The 21,745-nt window shown below is 34.6% G+C and overlaps 1 protein-coding gene and 2 non-coding genes across 6 annotated transcripts; all 3 read left to right on the forward strand.

The window, feature by feature from the left end:
• Positions 1-3,264: 3,264 nt before the first annotated feature.
• LOC107458102 (uncharacterized) lies at positions 3,265-11,635 on the forward strand. 4 transcript variants are annotated; one of them, XM_016076317.3, is made up of 9 exons: positions 3,265-3,968; positions 4,894-5,079; positions 5,666-5,758; positions 6,050-6,232; positions 6,355-6,457; positions 6,545-6,715; positions 8,121-9,130; positions 9,210-9,652; positions 11,470-11,635. In XM_016076317.3, exons 1-9 carry the CDS (start codon positions 3,720-3,722, stop codon positions 11,531-11,533), a joined length of 2,502 nt encoding a protein of 833 aa, XP_015931803.1. In that variant the 5' UTR covers positions 3,265-3,719; the 3' UTR covers positions 11,534-11,635. The 4 variants fall into 4 exon arrangements, with proteins under 4 accessions (XP_015931803.1, XP_015931801.1, XP_015931804.1 ...); XM_016076315.3 differs by having other exon boundaries at positions 3,266-3,968; positions 6,533-6,715; XM_016076318.3 differs by lacking the exon at positions 11,470-11,635 and adding an exon at positions 9,755-10,412 and having other exon boundaries at positions 3,266-3,968; positions 6,533-6,715.
• A 921-nt stretch (positions 11,636-12,556) lies between these two features.
• Positions 12,557-12,627, forward strand: TRNAG-GCC (transfer RNA glycine (anticodon GCC)). Its single transcript has one exon. It is a non-coding gene; the product is annotated as a tRNA-Gly (tRNA).
• A 9-nt stretch (positions 12,628-12,636) lies between these two features.
• LOC127741022 (small nucleolar RNA snoR114) lies at positions 12,637-12,724 on the forward strand. Its single transcript, XR_008001876.1, has one exon. It is a non-coding gene; the product is annotated as a small nucleolar RNA snoR114 (small nucleolar RNA).
• The last annotated feature ends 9,021 nt before the right edge of the window (positions 12,725-21,745 follow it).

The following is a 21,745-nucleotide window of genomic DNA, read 5'->3' on the forward strand; positions in this document are numbered from 1 at the left end:
CCGAAATAATTTTTAGTAAAAGGTAAAGTTAGATGAATAATGAAAATTATAATTATTATTTTTTAAAAAAAAGTATACATTATCCATGTTATTTTTATTTTTTATTTTTTTTATTGTTAAAACAAACTTTTACCCTTTATATTTTATTGAAAAATATTCTTTGGGATAACATATATAGTCCTCAAATATTAAGTTTAACTTTGCAAAGTATTGTATATGAATTTTGGATACATAATTCTCATCTTAATTTTTAGTTATGGTTTATTTGTCGTAAAAAATAATTTTATATTAATTTTTGTATTATAAATAATAAATAAAAATTTAAAATATTTCTCTTTTTTCATTAAAAAGAATTAAATTTAGTTTTTATTATAATTTTACTTAATTAATTAATTAATTAAAATAATTAAAATTAATATAATTATTAATTTTTTTATAATAATATTTTAAAATTTATAAATTAAAAAATAATTCACTATTATAATTCACTAACCATTGTGTTAGCATCCCCCACCCATCTTCAGGGTTGTGAAAATCATTATTTCTATCCATCCAAATCCATTATAGGGTTGAATAGAACAAAAAAAATATTTCTCTAATTGAGTTTTTACTTCAGCTAATTTTTCAAATTAGGACAAACTGAATACATACTTATAAGAGTCCGAATTTCTCTGATTTTGGTACAATCTTTGAGACAATAAAAAAGAGATTCAGGAGCTTGTCGGCATATTGAACATATACAGACACTGAAAGAGCACGATGAAATTTGAACTCAACAGTAGAAATTCTGTTATGAAGATAAAGTCAACTAAAAACTTATACTTTTTCGCACTACTTATTTTCTCTCGTAATCATGTCAGACATTTTCTTTTATGAATATAAAAAATTAGTTGTTATTATATTTTAGTATTCTGTTTTGATATTTTAATTATAATTATAAAGTTAGTTTTATTAAAAATATCAATAAAGTTAATCTTGTATAGATAATTTTGTTAATAATAAATTTTTAAATAGAGCTAAAATATGTAACAAATTAAATTAGACATTAATTTTTTAGTTAAAAAATACTAAAAAAAATGCAAATCACATTTTACTATATTATTTATGAAATTTGCTTAACTTGTATGCTAATTATATTTTGCTCTACTCAAATAAGTAAACCATCAATCAAACTTTTATCAAAATTTTAATTTAGAGAATAGATGTTACTTTTTTTTTGGTGAGTTGGACAAAAAAATTACAGTAGTATTAGTTTATAAAACTCTAGAAATAGAGATAAAGCATGTTTGAATTTGTTTTAAAGATAAAAAACTTGACAATGGCTAAATGAGTAACTATGGCTAAAAGATAATCTTGTAATAAATATAAATGACAAAATAATACAGTTGACACAAAATAACAAGCTAAAAAAACAAAGACAAGAATGATAGAATGCATCAATGAAAGAAAGTAATCAAATATGAGCCCTGCAATATTCACATGCATTTACAACTCATAAATGTCACTTTAATATGGAGAAAAAATAATATTTAATATAAAGGTGAATGTAGAGGTAAAAAAATTTTAATATGAAAAGATTTTTGGAATTATACTCCAATATGAGGTTGGAGGATATTATTTTAAATTGTAGTGAAATCAAAATTTTCTTATCAATTTCAAGAAGAATAAATATAATTGTTTTATTTACAGTATTTTGCTGTATGTGAGATGATTTTAATTTTTTTTAATAATCAGACAATATTTTTCACTAAGAACGAAATGGAGTTTTTTTTTAAATTAAATATAATTGTGTTTAAGCTTCAGTTTGATTCAAGTCTCATTTTAGATTTTAGTAAATTCCACCACACCAAGACTAGCATGAGACTCATCTTTGTTTTTTCTCATCCAGTCTCTACCTAAAATATAATTCCATGCGATCACAAAGACAGCCATAGAAGTTTCAATCCAAACACATAAAACACACTAGCACTACTTACAAACAATAAGAAATAACCAACACTAAACTATTTTGCTCACAAGAATACCAAAAAAAATAAAGCCAACAACGCACAAACTTTAAAACACCGCATCAAATATATAAAAAATTACAAAATAATAAGAATCATAAGAAGAAAAAAAATCATTTTTTTTGTTCCCAGCTCATCTTATTTTCTCTTGTGTTCTCTCACTTGATTTTTCCTTAAAATTTCTCTAGTGATCGAAAGCTCTCTACGGTGATCCAACACACGTCACAGCTACAGCTTTTTCCTGTCTGTCGTTTTTTGCAAGAAGTTTTTCTCACCATACACAAGTTTAAACCCTACGCAGTTTTTATAATACCAAAATTAAACCAATATAAAAAATAATTTTTAAAATGTAGATGGTGTAACTGTAAGATATAATTGTGGTGCATATAATTTTTTTTGCCGAGTAAAAGTTAATTTTTTGCAGAAATGAAAAGAATTTGATGATAATACTTATTCTATATGTATTTTAAAAAAGAAATTGTTGAATAGAGTTAATAAATAAGTTGAGAAATAAGTAAATAGATAAAAACTAAAAGAGAAGGAAATTAGAAAGAATGCTAATAGATTAGAAAAAAAAAATCAAAGTTTCCAAGAAAGAAAATTAGAAAAGAAGATTCATAACCTCAAAAAAAAAAAGATGTTTGAGAAAAAAGAAAAAAAAGTTAATTACGATTAAGATACACTAGAAATAATGATTGATAATTCTACTTTCAGAGTCTAAATTTAAAATAAATCAGCATAAATCAAATAGTATAATACATTTATTAGAAAAACAATAGTTTCATAATGCTTCTTTCTTTCTTGTTTTTTTTTTTTTTGTATCTATAGAGGAATGATTTGTTCTTCTTTATTAAAATAGACTATAATAAAATAGATTTTTCCTCCAATGAAATGCTTTGCTACTATACGTAATTTTACACAATAGACCATTTTTAAGCATATACACCATTTATATCTTCGTATGTAAATTTTGTGGCCTATAAATATTATAAAGAATAATAATAAATGTAAATATTCGTTAATATATAAAATTATATTTAGTCTTTTTAATTTAAAAATTACAAAATAATTTTAAAAATGTATTTATAAATGTCTGTAAAACACTTCAACCTTTTCAAATCTAAAGACATAAATAATTAACTTTTTTATCAAAAAATTTTACGAGAGTTAATCTAAATTTTATTTTTTGTAACATGAATGAAGAAGAGACCAACTGCTTGACTTGGTTCAAGTTCCTCTAATCCTCTCCTCGCTTCAACTAAAGAGCCCTACTTTCTATTTCCCCTCTACCCTCTACCCTCTACCCTCTACCCCTTTACATTTTATTTTATTTTATTTTATTTTCTTTTCTCCCTTTTTCGGTTTTTGGCCTTCATGCTGTCTCCCCTTCAATATTCTTCCCCAGATAGAATCGAATTTCCACCCCCATTTTCCCTCAAAATCCCTCTCTCCCATTTCCTCTTCCCAATTTCATGATTTCCCCTTAATGCCCCCACTGTCGCTAGATTCACCTCAAACACACTCTTCCCCCTTTTAATTCCGTCCCAGAGGGTTCGCAAAACCCGTTTCGGGTTATCGGGTACCCGAATTCGCCTCCCCATTTCGGGTTCGGAGCTCTCGGAAGCTTATTTCGCCGTTTCAATTTTTTTTGGGTCTTCTGGATTTTTCCTTTTTTTTTAAACCGTTAGGGGTTAACGGCGCTGTCGTTTTGTCATGGGCGATCTTCATGTGAACGGCGTCGTTTTCGGGGAGGATCGCCCCTGCGCCTCGTCGCCGCCGTCGCCGCCGCTGCCGTTGTCAAACCCCGATCCGAGCTCCGTCGCTGCAGACGCATGGTCAGCCGCCGAGGCCACCACCTCCGCGATTCTCCGCCGGATTAGGCCGACGCTCGGTGCTGACCGGAAGCGCCGCGAGGTTGTTGATTACGTGCAGAGGCTGATTCGATATGGCGCTCGGTGTGAGGTGTTATTTTATTTTATTTTTGTGTTTGCTCATTGAATTTTCGATTCATAATTGTGCTTTACTTCATGTAGCTTTTGTTTGAATTGGATACTTTTCTTTTTGTGATCTTGGATGTTTTTGGAGGTTTTGGCGTTATATTGTTGTGTTTTGTGTTGTGATGATTCTGTTATAGTTTGCTGAGCAATTTCAAGTGTGTGTGTATATGGTGTTTGGCACATCAATTGGGAGTTTGGATTGTTGTGTTATGTAGTGTTGTTGTTGGGTTTTTGTTTGTGTTTACTGAACGGTGCTTTTTGCCTGTGGATTATGCATGGCACGTTGGTGATTGCTGTTTTTACTTTTTAGCTTTAGGAATGTGTTGAGGGGGTTCCTGTCTAATGGCACTTGATTCGGAGGTAGGAAAACCCGCTAGTTACCAGTCAAGCTGAGTGTCCTGTAGCTTGAGTCGTGTTTATGGGAGCTAAGTGCCGAAGGAATGAAGGATATGGAGTATGGTTGTTTGGTTGGTTGAGTTTTTATGGCTAATAGAATCGCAGGGCAGAACCTTAGGATAGTGGTGGAAATGAATAAATCCGGGATCAGGTCAGGGTATCTATTCCTGATTTTGGTCTAAGTGTATAATCATTCTATAAGAATTACCCTTTTCTGGATATATATGTTTAGCTTAATAGTATGTATATGTGCTGTTAACGAAGTGCAATGTTGAATTTTCTGATTCGTTTTAATGGATTATCACTTATGGGTTGTAATCTCATATTTGAATAATTTGCAATAGTGAGGTTGTATTATATTTAAACAAACAGGATGCATAGTGCACTGTAATTTTAATCTACTAAATGAGGACATGGATGGATTCAGTCAATATATATATATGCATCTTTGCTTGCTCACCTTAAAATTTAAAATACTCTTTCTTTTGTTGCAGGTCTTTCCATATGGGTCAGTTCCTTTAAAAACATATCTTCCAGATGGAGATATTGATTTGACTGCACTCAGTTGTCAAAATATTGAGGATGGCTTAGTGTCGGATGTTCACACTGTTCTACGAGGAGAGGAAATCAATGAAGCTGCTGAATATGAAGTGAAGGATGTTCGTTTCATTGATGCAGAGGTTTTTTCTTCCTTCTTGGCACCTTATTGGAAATTGAATACAGTTCTGTTTGCAAGCATTGTGTGTCAAATGACCACCGTAAAATTATAATTCCAGAGTTATTATAAGCCTGAATGCTGAATCTGCATTTCCTTTAATTTTCCATTTGGAAAGGAATTACTTCTTTTCTCTCTAGGATGGAATTGACCCTGTCTTTTTAGTCTTGATCTCTATTGAAACTTTTCACATGTTTAGATGATTCATGATTGCCTCTCTTCCCTTACCTTATGATTCCTCCTTTTCAAAACAGGCTGTTTATAGTGTTATGTTTGTGTTTTGGTCAGTTTTTCAAAGCAAGCTCTGTTAAGACTGTTCTATTTGTGTTTTATGCTCAGTAAGCCACATAAACTTTTTCACCCATCACCATTGTGTTTCTTCCATCTTTGTAAAGGTAGTGAATTTTGTGTTGGTAGCCTTGCATAGAATCTGGGGCGAATGATGGTCACTCTGGTTAATTTAAATCTGATATGTTTTCACTGTACGGTGTGGACAGAAAAAGTGTTGGTCCTTATATTGAAGTGCCTTTTCTCCCCTTTTCTTAATGCAGGTTAAGCTTATCAAATGCATTGTACAGAATATTGTTGTAGACATCTCTTTCAATCAATTAGGAGGACTCAGTACGTTATGTTTTCTTGAAAAGGTACCCTTAATGTGGCAATTCTCCACTTAAATCATGAAAAGTTCTGTGACGAAACATGTTCATATGTACTTTGGCCAACATTTTGAAAGCAGGATGATTCAACTCAATCTTTTAGTTTCTTTATTTTATTCAATTATCAAGGCTACAGAAGCAAGTATTATGTATTGTATTCTTTGGAGAACTTGTATGCATGCAGACATTGTAGTCCGTCATTATTGTTTTTGTACTGTACTGTGTCCACACGTGCAATGTTTACTGTATTATGCTTATACAATTCCATTACGTAATTAGGTTGATCGACTTGTTGGCAAGGATCATCTCTTCAAACGTAGCATTATACTGATAAAAGCTTGGTGCTACTATGAGAGTCGTATTCTGGGTGCTCATCATGGCTTGATATCAACATATGCTCTGGAAACACTTGTTCTGTATATTTTCCATCAGTTTCATGTATCCTTAGATGGTCCACTAGCGGTAAGTTCTCCATCAAATCTATTTGGGTCATTTTAATGAGGAAAAGAAAGGAGAGAAAATCTGCATCCCTTGATGCTGACTATGCATTCTTTAAGTGAGCTGCACTTTGCCCTTCGATCCAGGTTCTCTATAGATTTTTGGACTACTTCAGCAAATTCGACTGGGATAATTATTGTGTTAGTTTGAAGGGACCAGTTGGAAAATCTTCTCTGCCTAATATAGTTGGTATGAAATTCCCCCTCTTTTTGTTTTTGAATGATATAGTATTTTTAGGTTGTTTTCTGACTCTGTTGTGTGAAGCTGAGGTGGCAGAAAATGGAGGAGACACTCTGCTGACTGAGGAGTTCATCAAAACCTGTGTGGAATCATTCTCAGTACCTTCAAGGGGACCTGATTTAAATTTTCGTGCATTTCCTCAGAAACATCTTAACATCATTGATCCACTAAAGGAAAACAACAACCTTGGTCGCAGTGTCAATAAAGGTTGAAGTGAATATCCCGTTAGTTTTATATGCCATTATGCTCTGTTCTGATATAAATTCTTTTCCAGTTTTAATATGTTGTTGTGCCTTTTAAAACACCTTTGATTGAAATGTTCTGTACTGAATGGTCGTTCATCTTCTTTTGTTGAAGTTTAAATATTAGATAGTAGATCAGTTGCATATAAAGCGGGCGCAGCAGTTACTTGATGATATAAAGTCCTATAAATGGGGATATGATTTTTGTAACCCATGGTTGTGCGAGGATATGTGGATGACCAGAGAAAGATTGGAGAATGATCTGCATCAAATCTAGGTATGAAAAACTTGCATATGGTGGTGGGAGTCAATGGAGAGAGTATGTTGTTGAGGAGAGAAATGACGAGCTTGAGGGAGGGCAGTGTGTATTTGGACCAAATATGGGGATCAATAATCTACATGAGTTTGTGGGAGAAATTGGAAAGATGATTGGAATGACTATTTCTTTGATAGGAAGGAGCAACTGGTGGGCTTATTATTGCATATCTTCTCATGAGAAATGGAAGGAAAAGGGGGAAAAAAGGGGAGAGGGCAGGTGGGGAAGGATGAACAAATTGTGATGAGATGACTGAGGTCTGAGTCCATAGGTTCCCTTTTCTGGTTGTTACTTTGAGTGGTGATATACTTCATAATCTGACATTCCAAATACTGTTGAGGTCTCTATTTCTAAATCAATATTAGTTTATTCCAGTACCTATTCCATATTTGTCAAAGTTTATTCAAGTACCTATTCCTTAGTGGTCAAAAAACTGTATTCAGGGAGCCTTGATTTTGGTAAATGGAGACTGGAAGGCAGATGTGGGCATTGGTAATGTTCGTGTGGTGGGAGAGATTAGTGGCCTGACTCTTGCATTGATCAATCTTTATTTCACTATGTCAAAGCCCTTATTTGGGCCCTCTAATTGATGAAGTGGGGACACTATTTCATGGGGAGGCATTTTGTCATCCAGATAGAAAAAAAGAACTTGTGGACCAGTGAGTGATTTGTGAAAGACAATAGAGATGAGTGCAAAAATTATTAGGATTTGATTGACATATAGCAATTAGTAAAAGCCCCAAGTAGCAGATGTATTGTCAAGGTTCATTGCTTTCAAGGTTCCAATGCTCAACAGTCCTGGTTTTCTAGTGTGTCAGAAGAAATATATGAGCAAACAGACACAACTTGATATTAACCTGCTACTGTATACATCACTACCACATCACTGTTGCCGCTATGTGTTCTTAGATTCTGTTTATGTACAATCCATTATGAATCTCGAGTGTGGCATAATAAATAGTTGTAGGTGTCTTGCGTTTGTGTATTAGTCCATTATTTTTTTAATAGTCTAGTACTCTCTCATTAGAACAATGTTTATTTTCTTCTTTTTCAGGTAATTTCTATCGAATACGCAGTGCTTTTAAGTATGGTGCCCGAAAGCTTGGCTGGATTCTTATGCTACCAGAAGATAGAATAGCAGATGAGCTTAATAGGTTCTTTGCGAACACATTGGATAGGCATGGATGCAATCATGGGAATGACATGCGAACTCCGAGTCTTGGTTGTAGTCCTAGAGATTTTGACTTCTCAGGAACATCAGAGGCTGCAGTGTGCTCTGAAGACAAGACATCTTTCTTTGTTTCTACCGGATCCAAAGTGGAAAGTTTACCTGGAAATCAACATAATTGTCAAACTAAAAATGAAAGAGAAAGGAATGGAGTAAAAGTTTTCTCCTCTTTGGCAGGGCCATCAGTTGACTCATCTGGGGATGAAAATGCAGATCCAATTTATAAACTAGTTGAAGATTCTAAGGATGTTGCAACAATAGGAGGCTTGGATCTTGCAAGCAGTAATGATGCATCATATTTTTCAAATGGGATTGCTTCTAATGAAACAACAGTTAATTCTCTTATTGATGACGAGAAAGAGAAGCATGTTATGGAGAACAACTCTAGGTCAAATCTTGATGAAAATAGTGTGGTGTCTTATGGGCTAGTTGATTCGAGAAATGCAGTTGATGTCTTTGAAAATAATTTTCCTCATAGTGATAGTTACACTACTACTGTATCTTGGGGTACTGAAGCTACAAAATCCCTATTGGACCTGGCTGGGGATTATGAAAGTAACATTAGGAATCTACAATATGGTCAGATGTGCAATGGTTATACTGTCTCTCCTCTTGTGGTGCCTAGTCCTCCTAGGTCTCCAAAGTTACAGAATAGGAATCCTTGGGAAACTGTTAGGCAGTGTCTTCAGATTAATCAAAGCATTCATTCACAGGCAAATTCAAATGGTGTTCTTGGACCAGTTTACCTTGTTAATCATGCTACTCTACCGATCCCCCCTTTTGGTTCAGAAGAGAAGAGAAAACTCCGAGGAACAGGCGCATACTTCCCTAATATGGTAATGCACACCTGAACTATTTAGGTATATAGATGATATTTTCAGTAATGTTCTAATTATAAAGCTCATAATTTTGCAGTCATCTCGTCCATATAGGGATAACAGGCCAATGTCAGGAAGGGGACGGAGCCAAGCATCTGGTGCTCATGGGCAACAACATAGACATGCACATAGTCGTAACAATGGCTTCATTCCTACTCTACAAGAGTTGAATTTGTCTGTGGAGGGAAGTTTTGAACATCCTCTTGAAGTATATCCTCCTCTTGGCAGTGCTAAGTCCAGATCATCAGAAACGTATTTCAGCCAACCTGCCATATGGGGCCCACGTCATTCTAACGGTTTCCCTCACACGTCTGAAAAGCATGAGTCTGGTACTGTAAGCCCTCAGCATCATGGACCACCAAGAATTGAAGTTAGCAATCTCCATGAATCAAGCATTTCTACTACTAAGGGCTCTGCTCCCAGCACAGGGGTCGTGTCAGAGGAGAGTTCTGACTCATTATCTGCAGTTGATAACAAAAGGTAATATAACATCTCTGTTGATACTTATTCATTGGTACAGAGATCACAAATGATGTTAAACCACTGGCATATTTTAATGCTTAGACCATTACATGTTCATAGTTTGTGCTCCTAGTTTTCCTCTCCTTTAAGGGGGTGTCTATGGTTTGGGATTCAGGATTGACGTGGGAGCTTATCATTTGAAGAATGAAGATGACTTTCCTCCACTTTCCCACTGAGTGCCAGTGAAGGATGGTGAATATGTAATATCATTAACCGTAATGGTCAATACATGGAAACAATTATGATTTGCCTACCTTACAACAGGTGCAACCAAGGGAAGCCGATTTTGTAAGAACTAAGAAGTATGAACAATGTGCATGCATCTCAAAAATGAAGATAGCTTCCCTCAACTCTGGGTCTCTTCCAGAGATTGTCCAATACATAGAAGTGAGAGTACTGAATAAGTGAGAAATGCTGAGACTAGCCTTAGATGCTAACAAACTAGGTTAAAGTTAAACTAGATTGGGTGTTGTGACACCCTCATTCCCCTTTTTCTTGCTGTAGTTGGTCTTTTTGTATAAAACTGCGTGTACATTCTGCTTACTTTTTTTTTTGATCTCCACTCCTGTTTTTATTCTGGATTATTTAGGGATGTAGATATCGGGTGATGTTCCTGAAGCTGAGTTTATAGTTTTGTTGTTTGTAGTTTTAAAGTATAAACCCACAAAATTTTAGATATCGGAATGGAATTCCACACATGGTTTTCTGTCAGTTGCAATTAGTGTAATAAATTTACTTTTGTTTGGGGGTATTTGTGTGTTTGCCCATGATTTTATGCATGACCTTGCTTGTTCTACAATGAAGTAGAGTCTTCAAGATTTCATATGCTTTACCCAAAGTGAGAAGAGGTAAGTCATAGCATACCAGTAGTGCACAAAACTCCTAAATCTGCCATGTTGAGTTAGGGAAACAATGCAAGCCATTCATGTCTTCTGATTTAATAGCTTAAGCTTTTGAGAGAGATGGTTCATGACATATTCTCAACTTTTATGACCAAGTGGTCTTGTATTCAGTTATTATCACTCTTAATTTAGCAGGTGGTGTTGGTTTGTGCATTATCCACATTGGCCTCCTGCGGGAGGGGGCCTGTTAGAGATGCAATTACAGATATTAATGTGGTTTCTTGGGAGAGATCATTTATGACAATAAAAATATTCTACTGAGCTGAGATATAATTTTCATTATTTATGAATGAGAGATTGGAATGTAATGAATTCTGTCTAGTCAGCATAATTGCGGTGTGTGGTTTTTGTTACTTAATTCCTCCTAGATCTAATTTCTTGGATTTGGTGGTTTTGCATGATACTGGTGTAAGATCAGGAATTAACGTATCAAAAAGAAAAAGGTTGCAGAACAATTAGAGCGACGAAGGATTTGTTATGTAAAAAGAAGGGTTAATAGAGGAGTTTGATCAATTGTAGACTAGTTTGATAGAGGGCTAGAGGAAGAAAATTGCAAGTAAATGCATTGATCTTGGTGCTGCTTTTGGAAGAAAAAGTAATGTTATTTCTTATTTGATTTATAATAGTCTGTTCTCACTAAGAAAAGGTACTGCGGTAGTTGTCCTGTCTAAACCCCTATCCATGATTCAAGTGTAAAATTAGAAACAGATTAAATGACCTTTGTGCATATGAAAATGATTTCTGTTCTTTAAAGTAGCAATGTGTATTGGTTCCTTTATTTTATTTTATTTTATTTTTTCCTCTCATGTTTCTTCAAATTGAGAATATAGTTCCGAGTTTGACAATTAGATGTGATGTTTTTCTTTATGACAGCATTATCCTTGGTGGAGTCCATGGCCATTCAAATAGCCTTGATGATGACCCCGAGAAACAATAGTTGGTAGTTTCTATCATATGTAGCTCATTGATAATATTCCTGGTTTTCATCCTGTTGTGTAGCGATGTAGCTTTTGTTATGTTGTGTAGCTCATAAGTACCATTTTTTGGATTATTTGGTTGGATATAAGTTGTATATTATTTCTAAGGAACTTTTTATTGTAACACATTAATTGGGAAAAAAAGAAAGAAAAAAAAATAAAAATAAAGAGAAGGGACTTCTCCGGAGAGTACCCTTATAGATTATCGCCCTTGGTTGAGTTGAGTCTACCATTTCTCCAGACTAAAGAAGACTCGTAATTAATAATAAGGATGATCCATGATTAATCGAAATACATCTAATTATATGAGTTGAAGCTGCTAAAATTGCAGGCCTGGAAAACTATAAAGGACAATCAATTAAGGCTGCATTTTGAAATGCATAGTGTTTTAGTTTCAATAGATACCATTTTTTTTGCCTTATTAACATGTATGATTTGTAATAATTATAATTCTAAGTTTCATATACTTAATATTACAAAGGCATTTTAAGAGTTTTTAACCTGAAGATTTAAATATTTATAAGAGTGGGCTCACTTTGAAAAATGTGTTTCTAAATGTGATTTAAAAGAAAAAATGCATATATTTTATCATTTTCATTTTTGTAATTTAAAAACTCCAAAATGTGTTACCCCCAAATTCTTCTTTTATTTTATACAAAATTTGTTTATTAAACTATGAGGTTGTTACGATGTCGTAACAAATTTTAATGAAAGATTCTTTTTTGACTTCATGTTAAATGTTCGACTCCGGTTTAACGAAAACAATAGTAATAAAACAAATAAATAACAATAAAAACAAATGCTCCCATAGTATTATTACAAGGAAAAATATTAGTAGGTAATAAATCACAGAAAGTCATACGTGCCATTATCTAAATGAGAATTACATGTATATATCAACATATTTTACTTTACAAATTACAATATGTCAACCAAATTAGTAAAAGTATATTTAAAATAAATCAGATAACTGCAGCATCAAAGCACCAGTGGTCTAGTGGTAGAATAGTACCCTGCCACGGTACAGACCCGGGTTCGATTCCCGGCTGGTGCACTTCTAAGAGAGCTATGACGAGTCTTGTGTCAACTGTGATGGCTGGGTCTGTCACCATCGTCTGAATCTTCCGACGAAAAGTGGCACTTCTGAGCTCTTTCGTTTTCTTTACTAATATTTTTCCTCTCTTTGTCATAGCTTCAACCATCGCTTTGTTCTTTCTTACCTGTAAATTATAGTCATTGGCAACATCAATAATATTAATAATGGATTCAATCATTCTCCGAAAACAATACAACTTTAGAGTGACTGGGGACGAAATTGTCCACAATAATTCAAATAATCCCACCATGAATTTCACTTTATAAGGTCCCCCACTAAGGCAACATATATATTCTTAGTGGTAGTGGCCAAATGTGCAAGGCATTAAAAACATTACCTGCAGTCTGCAAAAAATTAAATAAATATATAAAATTATAATATAATATAATATTTATTAAAAAATAAAAATTAGTATTTAATATTTTATATTATTTAAATTTAAATAAATTATATATAAATTTTTGCTTTAATGTGATATATATAATTTATATAAATTATTAGCCTTTAATTTAATGGGTCTAATCTAAAAAAAAATTACATATAGATAAAATTAAAAGTAAAAATAATTTATTGATAAAAAATAAGAAACAATCAAAATTTTAAAAGAGAAATAAACATATATAAGTTAAATTACAAAAGTAAATATGTGAGGTTAAAGTTATTCTAATAAAATCTCATTTACACATGAATTAGTGTAAAGTTGTATGTTTGGAGCATTATTTATGTGAATTTGGTTATTATATATTTTAGAGTAAATTTCTTTTTCGATTTTTAACCATTTGCCCGATGGATTTTCTACCCCCTAAGAAATCTAAAAATCTAAATCGGTCCCTTAACTGGAACGTACATATATCAGAGTAGATAGGGACCGATTTGGGTTTTTAGATTTCTTAGGAGGTGGGAAGTCTATCAGGCAAATAGTTAGGGATCGGAAATGGCATTTACTCTATATTCTATTATTAGCCTACGATAAAATGACTATGTCAGACTTAGTGGCAAGAGAGTTACAATTTAACATAAAGTTCACGGTTAGTGTCACATATACTGCTCAGTAAGCATGTGAAGATCTGTGGGTCATGCTCCCGTATTGCATCGGTTCAAGTTGATCTGTCTGATTTTTAATGGGTTTAACCACCGTTGACTGGATTAATCGCAGAAACTGTTTGATTTTTAAATCGAACATTGATTTTTTGGTCGGACCAACTGGTTCGATCCAGTTCTGATAATTATAAAAAATAGAACTGTTATTTTTTTTATAAATATATTCTTGTCTCATTCATTAATGTAAAAGGTGACATTTTTCAGGATATTTGACACATTTGTTAATTTAATTTAATTGATAGTATTGATATAATTTTAATTTGAATTTTTTTCTAAGAAAAATAAATATACTTTTCAAATTGGTTTATATTAAGAGTAAAATCTTTTTTCGACTCCTGTGTATTTTTATTTTAGACAACTCGCACTCTATTAATTGAAAAATAATGATCCGATCCCTATCCTTTATTTTCGTTAGACACGAGCCCCTCTGTTAAATTCTCTAGCAAGTATTGATAGATAGACTTAATAGAAGAAGTTAACCTTAGGAGAAGAAGAAAATCATGAGTGATGCAGCGCTGTCTTCAACATCTCAGTGACGTCTTGGAGGTAGGAAGAGTGCGAATCTCATGGGTTCGATTACCATGGCAAGTGCAAGTAGTAAGAGGAGAAAATTTGAACACCCTAGACGTGAATGTGAAGCGTATGCTGTGATGCAAGAATCAGGGACAACGAAGAACTCAAAGAGAATTTTTCTTGATTGCTGCTACTATCATATAAGTGGATTTTCATTTTATTAATTTTAGTATGCTTTAAGTACTACTATTTCAGAGTCCAATTTATTCCATTACTGCTTGATGTTTACAACTATGCAACTGACTAATTTACAAAATTTAGATTGCACTGATATAATAAATTTTAATTTTAGAGTGATCAACGCTGCAAGTTTTTCGTATGGCTTGATGATTTAATTTCAATCAAGTATGAAAATATGCAAAAGGATGATGTTGGAGATAAAGTGATGATGCAAATGGGTGATTTTGATGAAAAGGTGATAATGCGGGAAGACAAAATGGAGAAAGTAGAGCAAAAGTTAGAGTAATGTAGCCAAAAAATAACAAAGAAGCTAGAAAATGAGCTTTTGGAGATGTGTTATTTTGATGTTTCTGTTATCTGCATTTGTATTAGTTATGTTTGGTGTATTCTAGTAAGTTGATGTGCTATGTGAAAAAAACTATGACTAAATGCCTAGTTATGTATTTTGAACCTCTTTTCATATGCATGGATTTAACTTTTGATTTGATTTTGCTCATATGCTTTGTGAAGAGATTAATATAACAACAAATAACTATAATAAGAATTTATTAATTTGTCAATTTCATACAACAAATACCAAGCCAACTAAGTAACAACTTCATTCATTAGTAAACTATTATCCATCCAAAATACCATAACCAACTATGTCAAGTACCTAATGCATCCATATGCATATCAAAAGACAAACACAAAATACACAAAAGTAGCATCATATGATAAGTTCATACACCAACTAGATATATTATATACTACACCAAACATCTTGCTAATAGTAAAAGGTTCTTTAATATGCTTTTGAGGTCTGCCTTGGTGGCCTAAAGTCATATGTAGTCATGAACCCAAGTGGGACATTCTGGCCTAATGTTGCATAAACTTGAAAGGATCTGGTCTAGTGCCATTCATAAATTTTTCTATTATTGATGGAGAAGCAGTGTTTAGAGTTGGTGGACAGATAGGTGAGGGATTGGCTTGTTGAGCTAGAGCTGGAGGTGCTAGAGGATTGTTGATGGGAGCTTTCATCCTATTTTAGGTAGACTAAGTCAAGGGAGTTGGATTGGGGGCTATTGAAACTAGAGGATTAATATTAAGTCCCTACAATATTACCCAATAACAAATTTAAAAAATTTGAGTATTTATATATTACATTACAAATAAACATAAAAAAGTGCAAACCTCTATAGCAGAAGCATACTGTGAGATTGGAATCTTTTCAATTTGTTGCTGGATTTGAGATTGGTATGGATCCCTTTTATCTATAACTAGGATACCCTAGTCCCTTAAACATTAGCTCCAAATCTATGAAATTGTCAAGATCAATATCTAATGAAAAAAGTCTGTGCACATTGCCATACATGTAGCACATCACGCCATTAGAGTTATTTTCAAACTAACCTTTGTGGTGAAATACAGGGACAACCTCTTAAGACACCTATATACAAAAAATTAAATAAAAAAGATTAACTAATTATTGACCTAATCATAGATTAAAATAGTATTTTTCATTAAAGTAATTAAACAAATATACAAGAGACAACAAAAATGGGACCACTGGACACAATTTAGAAAATAATTAAAAAAGGTTACCTCGACGAAAGCGACAGCCACACCACTGATACTCCGTGAAAGCCTCCATTAGTAGCTCTGTTTCTTACGTATAGTGTCGTCACGATCACCTCACTGAAAATCTTCGTCACCAATGTTTTGGAGGAAAAAGTGTCTATTCATTAGGGTTTTCTGTAATTCTGAGAATGGAGTAAGAGTTCTTTGGGGTTTATTGAGAGAAACTTTTCATTACACCCCCCACACAACGTCATTTTGATGATTCAGCAGGGTTTAATTGTACTAATCAAATGGTTATAGTCCACATAGGAGAAGTGAAGCCACGTCATAGCGTCCAACGTGACATGTCATCAAATTCTGTCAAGACTTGCCAGAGAATTTGACAGTGGGTCTCGTGTATAACGAAAATGAAGAATAGGGGTCGTGTTGTCATGTTCCAATCGATAGGTTGCATGATTGTCTAAAATGAAAGTGAACAGGGGCCAGAAAGGGGTTTTATTCTTATATCAATCACATCTTTTAACCTACACGATTAAGTTTAAGCATATATAAGGACAATTAAAAATGCTTTTGAATTAAGGAAAAAGAAAGGTCTTCAAATATTGTTTAATACATGTTCATACTTGGACATGAAGGCAACAGTTCCATAACCCAAACAAAAAGCGAGTAACATTTAAAAATTATGTCACACAGGGTCGGTTCAATAGTAATGAATCCAATCTGTGTGGTCTCATCCACATGGATTGGACCAACATGGATACGGGCCTCTTGATCCGTAAGACTGTAACCGACCCGACTTAGGAAGCAACTAAAAATTCCACCCACAACTTCGATTATTACTACTAAGGAGATAACAAACTCAAACATGTGATAACTTTCCATTTTATAAGAGAATAACCACCCATGATCATCTGAAGTCATCCCTAAGGAATGAGTAAGTCAAATCTATAACTTTATAAATATTCTAACACTCAGGTGATTTTTTTTCAAACCAATCTCACTTAAAACTTGCTTAAACTTTTGTTAACTTAGGCATCAAAATCCCTTACAGGTAAGGGTGTTTGCGGTGCTATTTGGATTAGTTTTTAGACAAAAACCCATATGATCCGAACACCTATTTTATATGCTATGCGATTTGAATTAGATACTTTTTTTTAGAAAATCCGATCTAATTCGATCCAATTTTAAGCGTTGCAATTTGGATTTCGATTTGCAATTTTAAGATAATAAGTTCAGCAACAAGAAATAATCTCCATACAAACATAATTCTAACATATCAATTCTCAATGTGGATTAATAAGAAAAACATAACATACACTAGACATAAAAACACATACACATACACATACACAACATAAAATTTAACAAAATGGAATAGAACCTTCACAAAATAGATCCAAAATTTAATAAAAAAGATCCAAAATCCAACAAAATAATAAAAATTAACAAAAACTGATCGAATTTCTAGTCATTATTGATGACTTACGTCATTTACCTCTTTCTCTTATTTAAAAGGACCATAAAATTGGTGAAATCTCATTTAAAGATGCAATGATATGAGCTATATGATTTATTTATGAACATTGCTTTGAAATGAGTTCTGGATGAAATTTGAGGTGAAAAAGAAAAAAAAAGAAGGAAGAAGTACATGAGAACGCTATGTTCATGGGATGAATGCTACGTTCACAAGTGACGCGCACGCGTACAAGGTGCTTATGCGCAGGATGACACTTTTGGAGATCCACGCATACGCATGCATGGCGCGCACGCGTGGAAGGAGGATCAGCGTTCACCAGCAATGAACGCTACGTTCACTTTCAATGAATGCCTGCGATATTTTCAGAATTGGAATTTGAATTTGGTCACCGACGCGCACGCGTGCATGACGTGCACGCGTTGATGTGACGATAGTGATGATTGGCGCAAACGCGTACATGATGCTAGAGCGTAGAAATGACATTTTACCATCCACGTGCACGCGCAAAGGACGCGCACGCGTGAGGAGCGTTCGTGGCGCGAACGTAGCGTTCAGTTAATGAACGCTGCCAAAAGACGCATATGCCTGGGAGACGCATACGCGTCGATGGACCAAAATGCAAAGGACTCGCAAGCGTATAGCACGCGTACGCGTGGGTGCTTGAACGCTCCGTTCTCCAAAGTAACACTACGTTCTCCTGGAAGCACATTGTTCAGCCAAAATAGGTGGTACTAATTGCAAATGAGAAGGGCCCACTTTTAGATCATGCAAGTACACCTGAAGACTCACAGAACACTTGTATAAATAGGTGGTGACTTGAATTGAGAAGGCACTTTTGAACTTTTACACACTTTTAGCTTTTGGAGACTTGGAGTTTTTATTTTGTACTTAGCTTTATTTTCCAGTTTTGAACTTCCATTCTGTACTGAGCTATCGGTAGCTAACTTCCCTCTTATTGGGGAAGGGAGCCCTATTGTATTTGATGGATTAATTGATAGTGAATTTTTTCTTCTCTTCATCTTCTCTTTGATTTGCTAGAAGGAATTTCGTTTTTCATTCCTAGTGTTTAGCCATCTTGGAAAAGAGGCTGAATACAAATTGGGTTTCATGTGAACCTTAGAAGAGGGATCATAAAACCATGCTTAAAATTTCCTCTCACGTTGGGTAGATCTTGGTTTTTGGGATTGGGTACAGTGACATGAAATCTGCCCAATTAAATGGATATATGATGATGTGTGGTAAAATCAGGGACCAAGCTTATCTCTCTTCATGAGAAATTAGACAAAGGAATTGGATGATTATCGAGATTTGAGAGATTGAATCACCAAGGAATTGGGGTTCAATCAATCATGATTGCCAAGAGGTCAATGAGTTGCATGATTGAAGATGAGATGATCTGGTTTTAATCTAGAGAGAACAATATCTCCCAACTCCAATGAATTTTCCCTATTCTTATCTTACCCATTCTTTACTGCTTTCTTTACTTTCTGTTATCATCTACTTCCCATTTACATTCAGTTATTTATCTTTATGCCATTTATTTTCTTGCTCTCTATGTTACTGCACTTTACATCTTTCTTTTATTTTTAAGTCATTTATCATTCTGCTGTTTAGAATTCTGCACTCACAATCACTCTTGATTAGCTTGATTAATTGACCCATTAATTAAATTTGCTCAAATCTACCAATCTCTGTGGATTGGACCCCACTCCTCGTGGGTTATTACTTGACGATATTTTGGTGCGCTTGCCAAAGAACGAATTCATTTATTAGTGAGTGAATTTCGGTCATCAATCTTATCCTAATAACGCAGGAGAAAGCCACAACCAAGATCACAAATCATACCACTCCAACTAATACAACAACCATAACCCCAACCATCAATCAAGCAACAATAGACCATACCACAACTCACAAAATGCACCCTACCATTCCACACAACAGCCATACAACAACAACCCTCAAGATACACTACCCTCGACCGTGCAATCATGTGACATCAGCAACAATTTTGCAAGAATTGAGTTAGCTATAGCACAACTTACAGGGAGCGTTGCCACTATTTCAGAAAGGCAAGTGCAAGCTGAGAAGAAGATGGACTCAATTCAAGAAGAGGCCAGATCTAACATGAGGAACCAAGGGGCAGCAATCTCCAAACTGGAAGCACAAGTAGGAATCTTATCAAAGCAAATACCAATGTCCACACATACATTCCCTAGTGATACCATGGCCAACCCAAGAGGGGAATGCAAGGCCATCCCATTAAAGAGCGGGAAGGTGATAAATGAAGCATGCATCCCCAAGTCTAAACAAGCAAGAAGAGGAAGTTGTAAATGAATCTATAACCAAGAAAGAAGAAGAAAATCCTGCACCATCCCCACCAAAGTAAGTCCTAAAGCCTTATGTACCAAAAGCACCTTATCGACAAAGGCTAAGGAAGGATGGGAAGGACAGCCAGTTTTCTAGGTTCCTTGAGATTTTTAAAAAGCTTCAAATCAACATACCCTTTGCTGAGGCATTAGAGTAAATGCCACTCTATCCCAAGTTCTTAAAGGAGCTCATGACAAGGAAGAGAAACTGGGGTAAAAAGGAAACTGTGGTGCTTACTGAAGAATGTAGTGCTATCATACAAAAGAAGCTACCCCAAAAGATGAAAGATCCTGTGAGCTTTCAATTTCCTTGTATTATAGGGGATATCAACATTGAAAAAGCATTATGTGATCTTGGAGCTAGCATTGACCTCATGTCTTTGGCCATGATGAAAAGAATAAGAATTGAAGAGGCCAAACCAACAAGAATGGCCTTGCAATTAGCTGACAGAACATTCAAATTTTCTCATGGGATGGTATAAGACTTGTTGGTGAAAGTGGGGGAGTTTATCTTTCCAGCTGACTTTGTTATGCTTGATATGGAAGAGGAGGTTAATACATTAACTATCTTGGGAAGACCATTTTTAGCCACTGCTGGAGTTATAATTGATGTGCAAAAGGGAGAGCTGGTCTTAAGATTACATGAAGAAAGGATGGTGTTCATTGTTTTCAAAGCAATGGACTACCCCAAGGAGTCTATTGGAGAATGCATGATGGTGGATACAATAGAGACACTAGTCCAAGAAGTTTTGGAGGAAGACAAATTTGAAAAAGTAATGGAGGAAGATCAACAAGCAGCAAGTGGTGAACTACCACAAGAAATCACAGAAAGCTCAATAATGTTGAACAAGGCAAGCAAGAAAGAAGTGGAAGCATCAAAGTTGGAGTTGAAGACCCTGCCTCCAAGCTTAAAGTATGCTTACTTGGGTAACAATAACACATACCTAGTCATCATTAGTTCAAGCTTGAGTGAGGAGCAAGAAGAGGAGCTTATCAAGGTGCTGAGACAACACAAGGATGCCATAGGATGGACACTTGCAGATTTAAAAGGGATCAGCCCTTCTATGTGCATGCATAAAATCCTTTTGGAGGAAGGTGCCAAGCCCTCAAGACAATCATAAAGAAGATTAAATCCAACAATAAAGGAAGTGGTACAAAAAGAGGTTCTTAAATTATGGCAAGCAAGGGTAATTTATCCAATCTCAGACAGCCCTTGGGTGAGCCCAGTGCATGTAGTCCCTAAGAAAGGAGGAGTCACTGTTGTGCCCAATGAAAGAAATGAATTGATACCAACAAGGACAGTGACTGGATAGCACATGTGCATAGATTACATGAAACTTAATGAAGCCACCAGGAAGGATCACTTCCCCCAACCTTTCATGGACCAGATGCTAGAAAGACTTGTGGGACATGAATATTATTGCTTCTTGGATGGTTATTTTGGCTACAACCAAAGAGTTGTAGACCCAAAAGATCAAGAGAAGACCTCATTTACTTGTCCTTATGGTGTTTTTGCTTATAGGAGAATGCCCTTTGGATTGTGCAATGCACTTGCAACATTCCAAAGGTGCATGCTCTCCATATTTTCTAACATGATTGAGAAATTTATTAAAGTGTTTATGGATGACTTCTCTGTATTTGGTGATTCATATTCTAAGTGCTTGCACCACTTAGCCTTGGTGCTAAGGAGATGCCAAGAAACCAACCTTGTTTTGAACTGGGAGAAGTGCCACTTTATGGTTACAGAGGGGGTGGTTCTTGGTCATAAGATCTCCAAAAAAGGCATAGAAGTGGACAAAGCCAAGGTGGAAGTGAT

This window comes from Arachis duranensis, chromosome 7 (assembly GCF_000817695.3).
Source record: "Arachis duranensis cultivar V14167 chromosome 7, aradu.V14167.gnm2.J7QH, whole genome shotgun sequence".
Lineage (NCBI taxonomy): Eukaryota > Viridiplantae > Streptophyta > Magnoliopsida > Fabales > Fabaceae > Arachis > Arachis duranensis.

Coding starts and splice junctions, on each gene's coding strand:
- LOC107458102 (XM_016076315.3), top strand. CDS start 3,720: ATGGGCGATCTTCATGTGAACGGCGTCGTTTTCGGGGAGGATCGCCCC. Junction 5,080..5,665: donor TTCGTTTCATTGATGCAGAG/GTTTTTTCTTCC, acceptor TTCTTAATGCAG/GTTAAGCTTATCAAATGCAT. Junction 9,653..11,469: donor TCTGCAGTTGATAACAAAAG/GTAATATAACAT, acceptor TCTTTATGACAG/CATTATCCTTGGTGGAGTCC.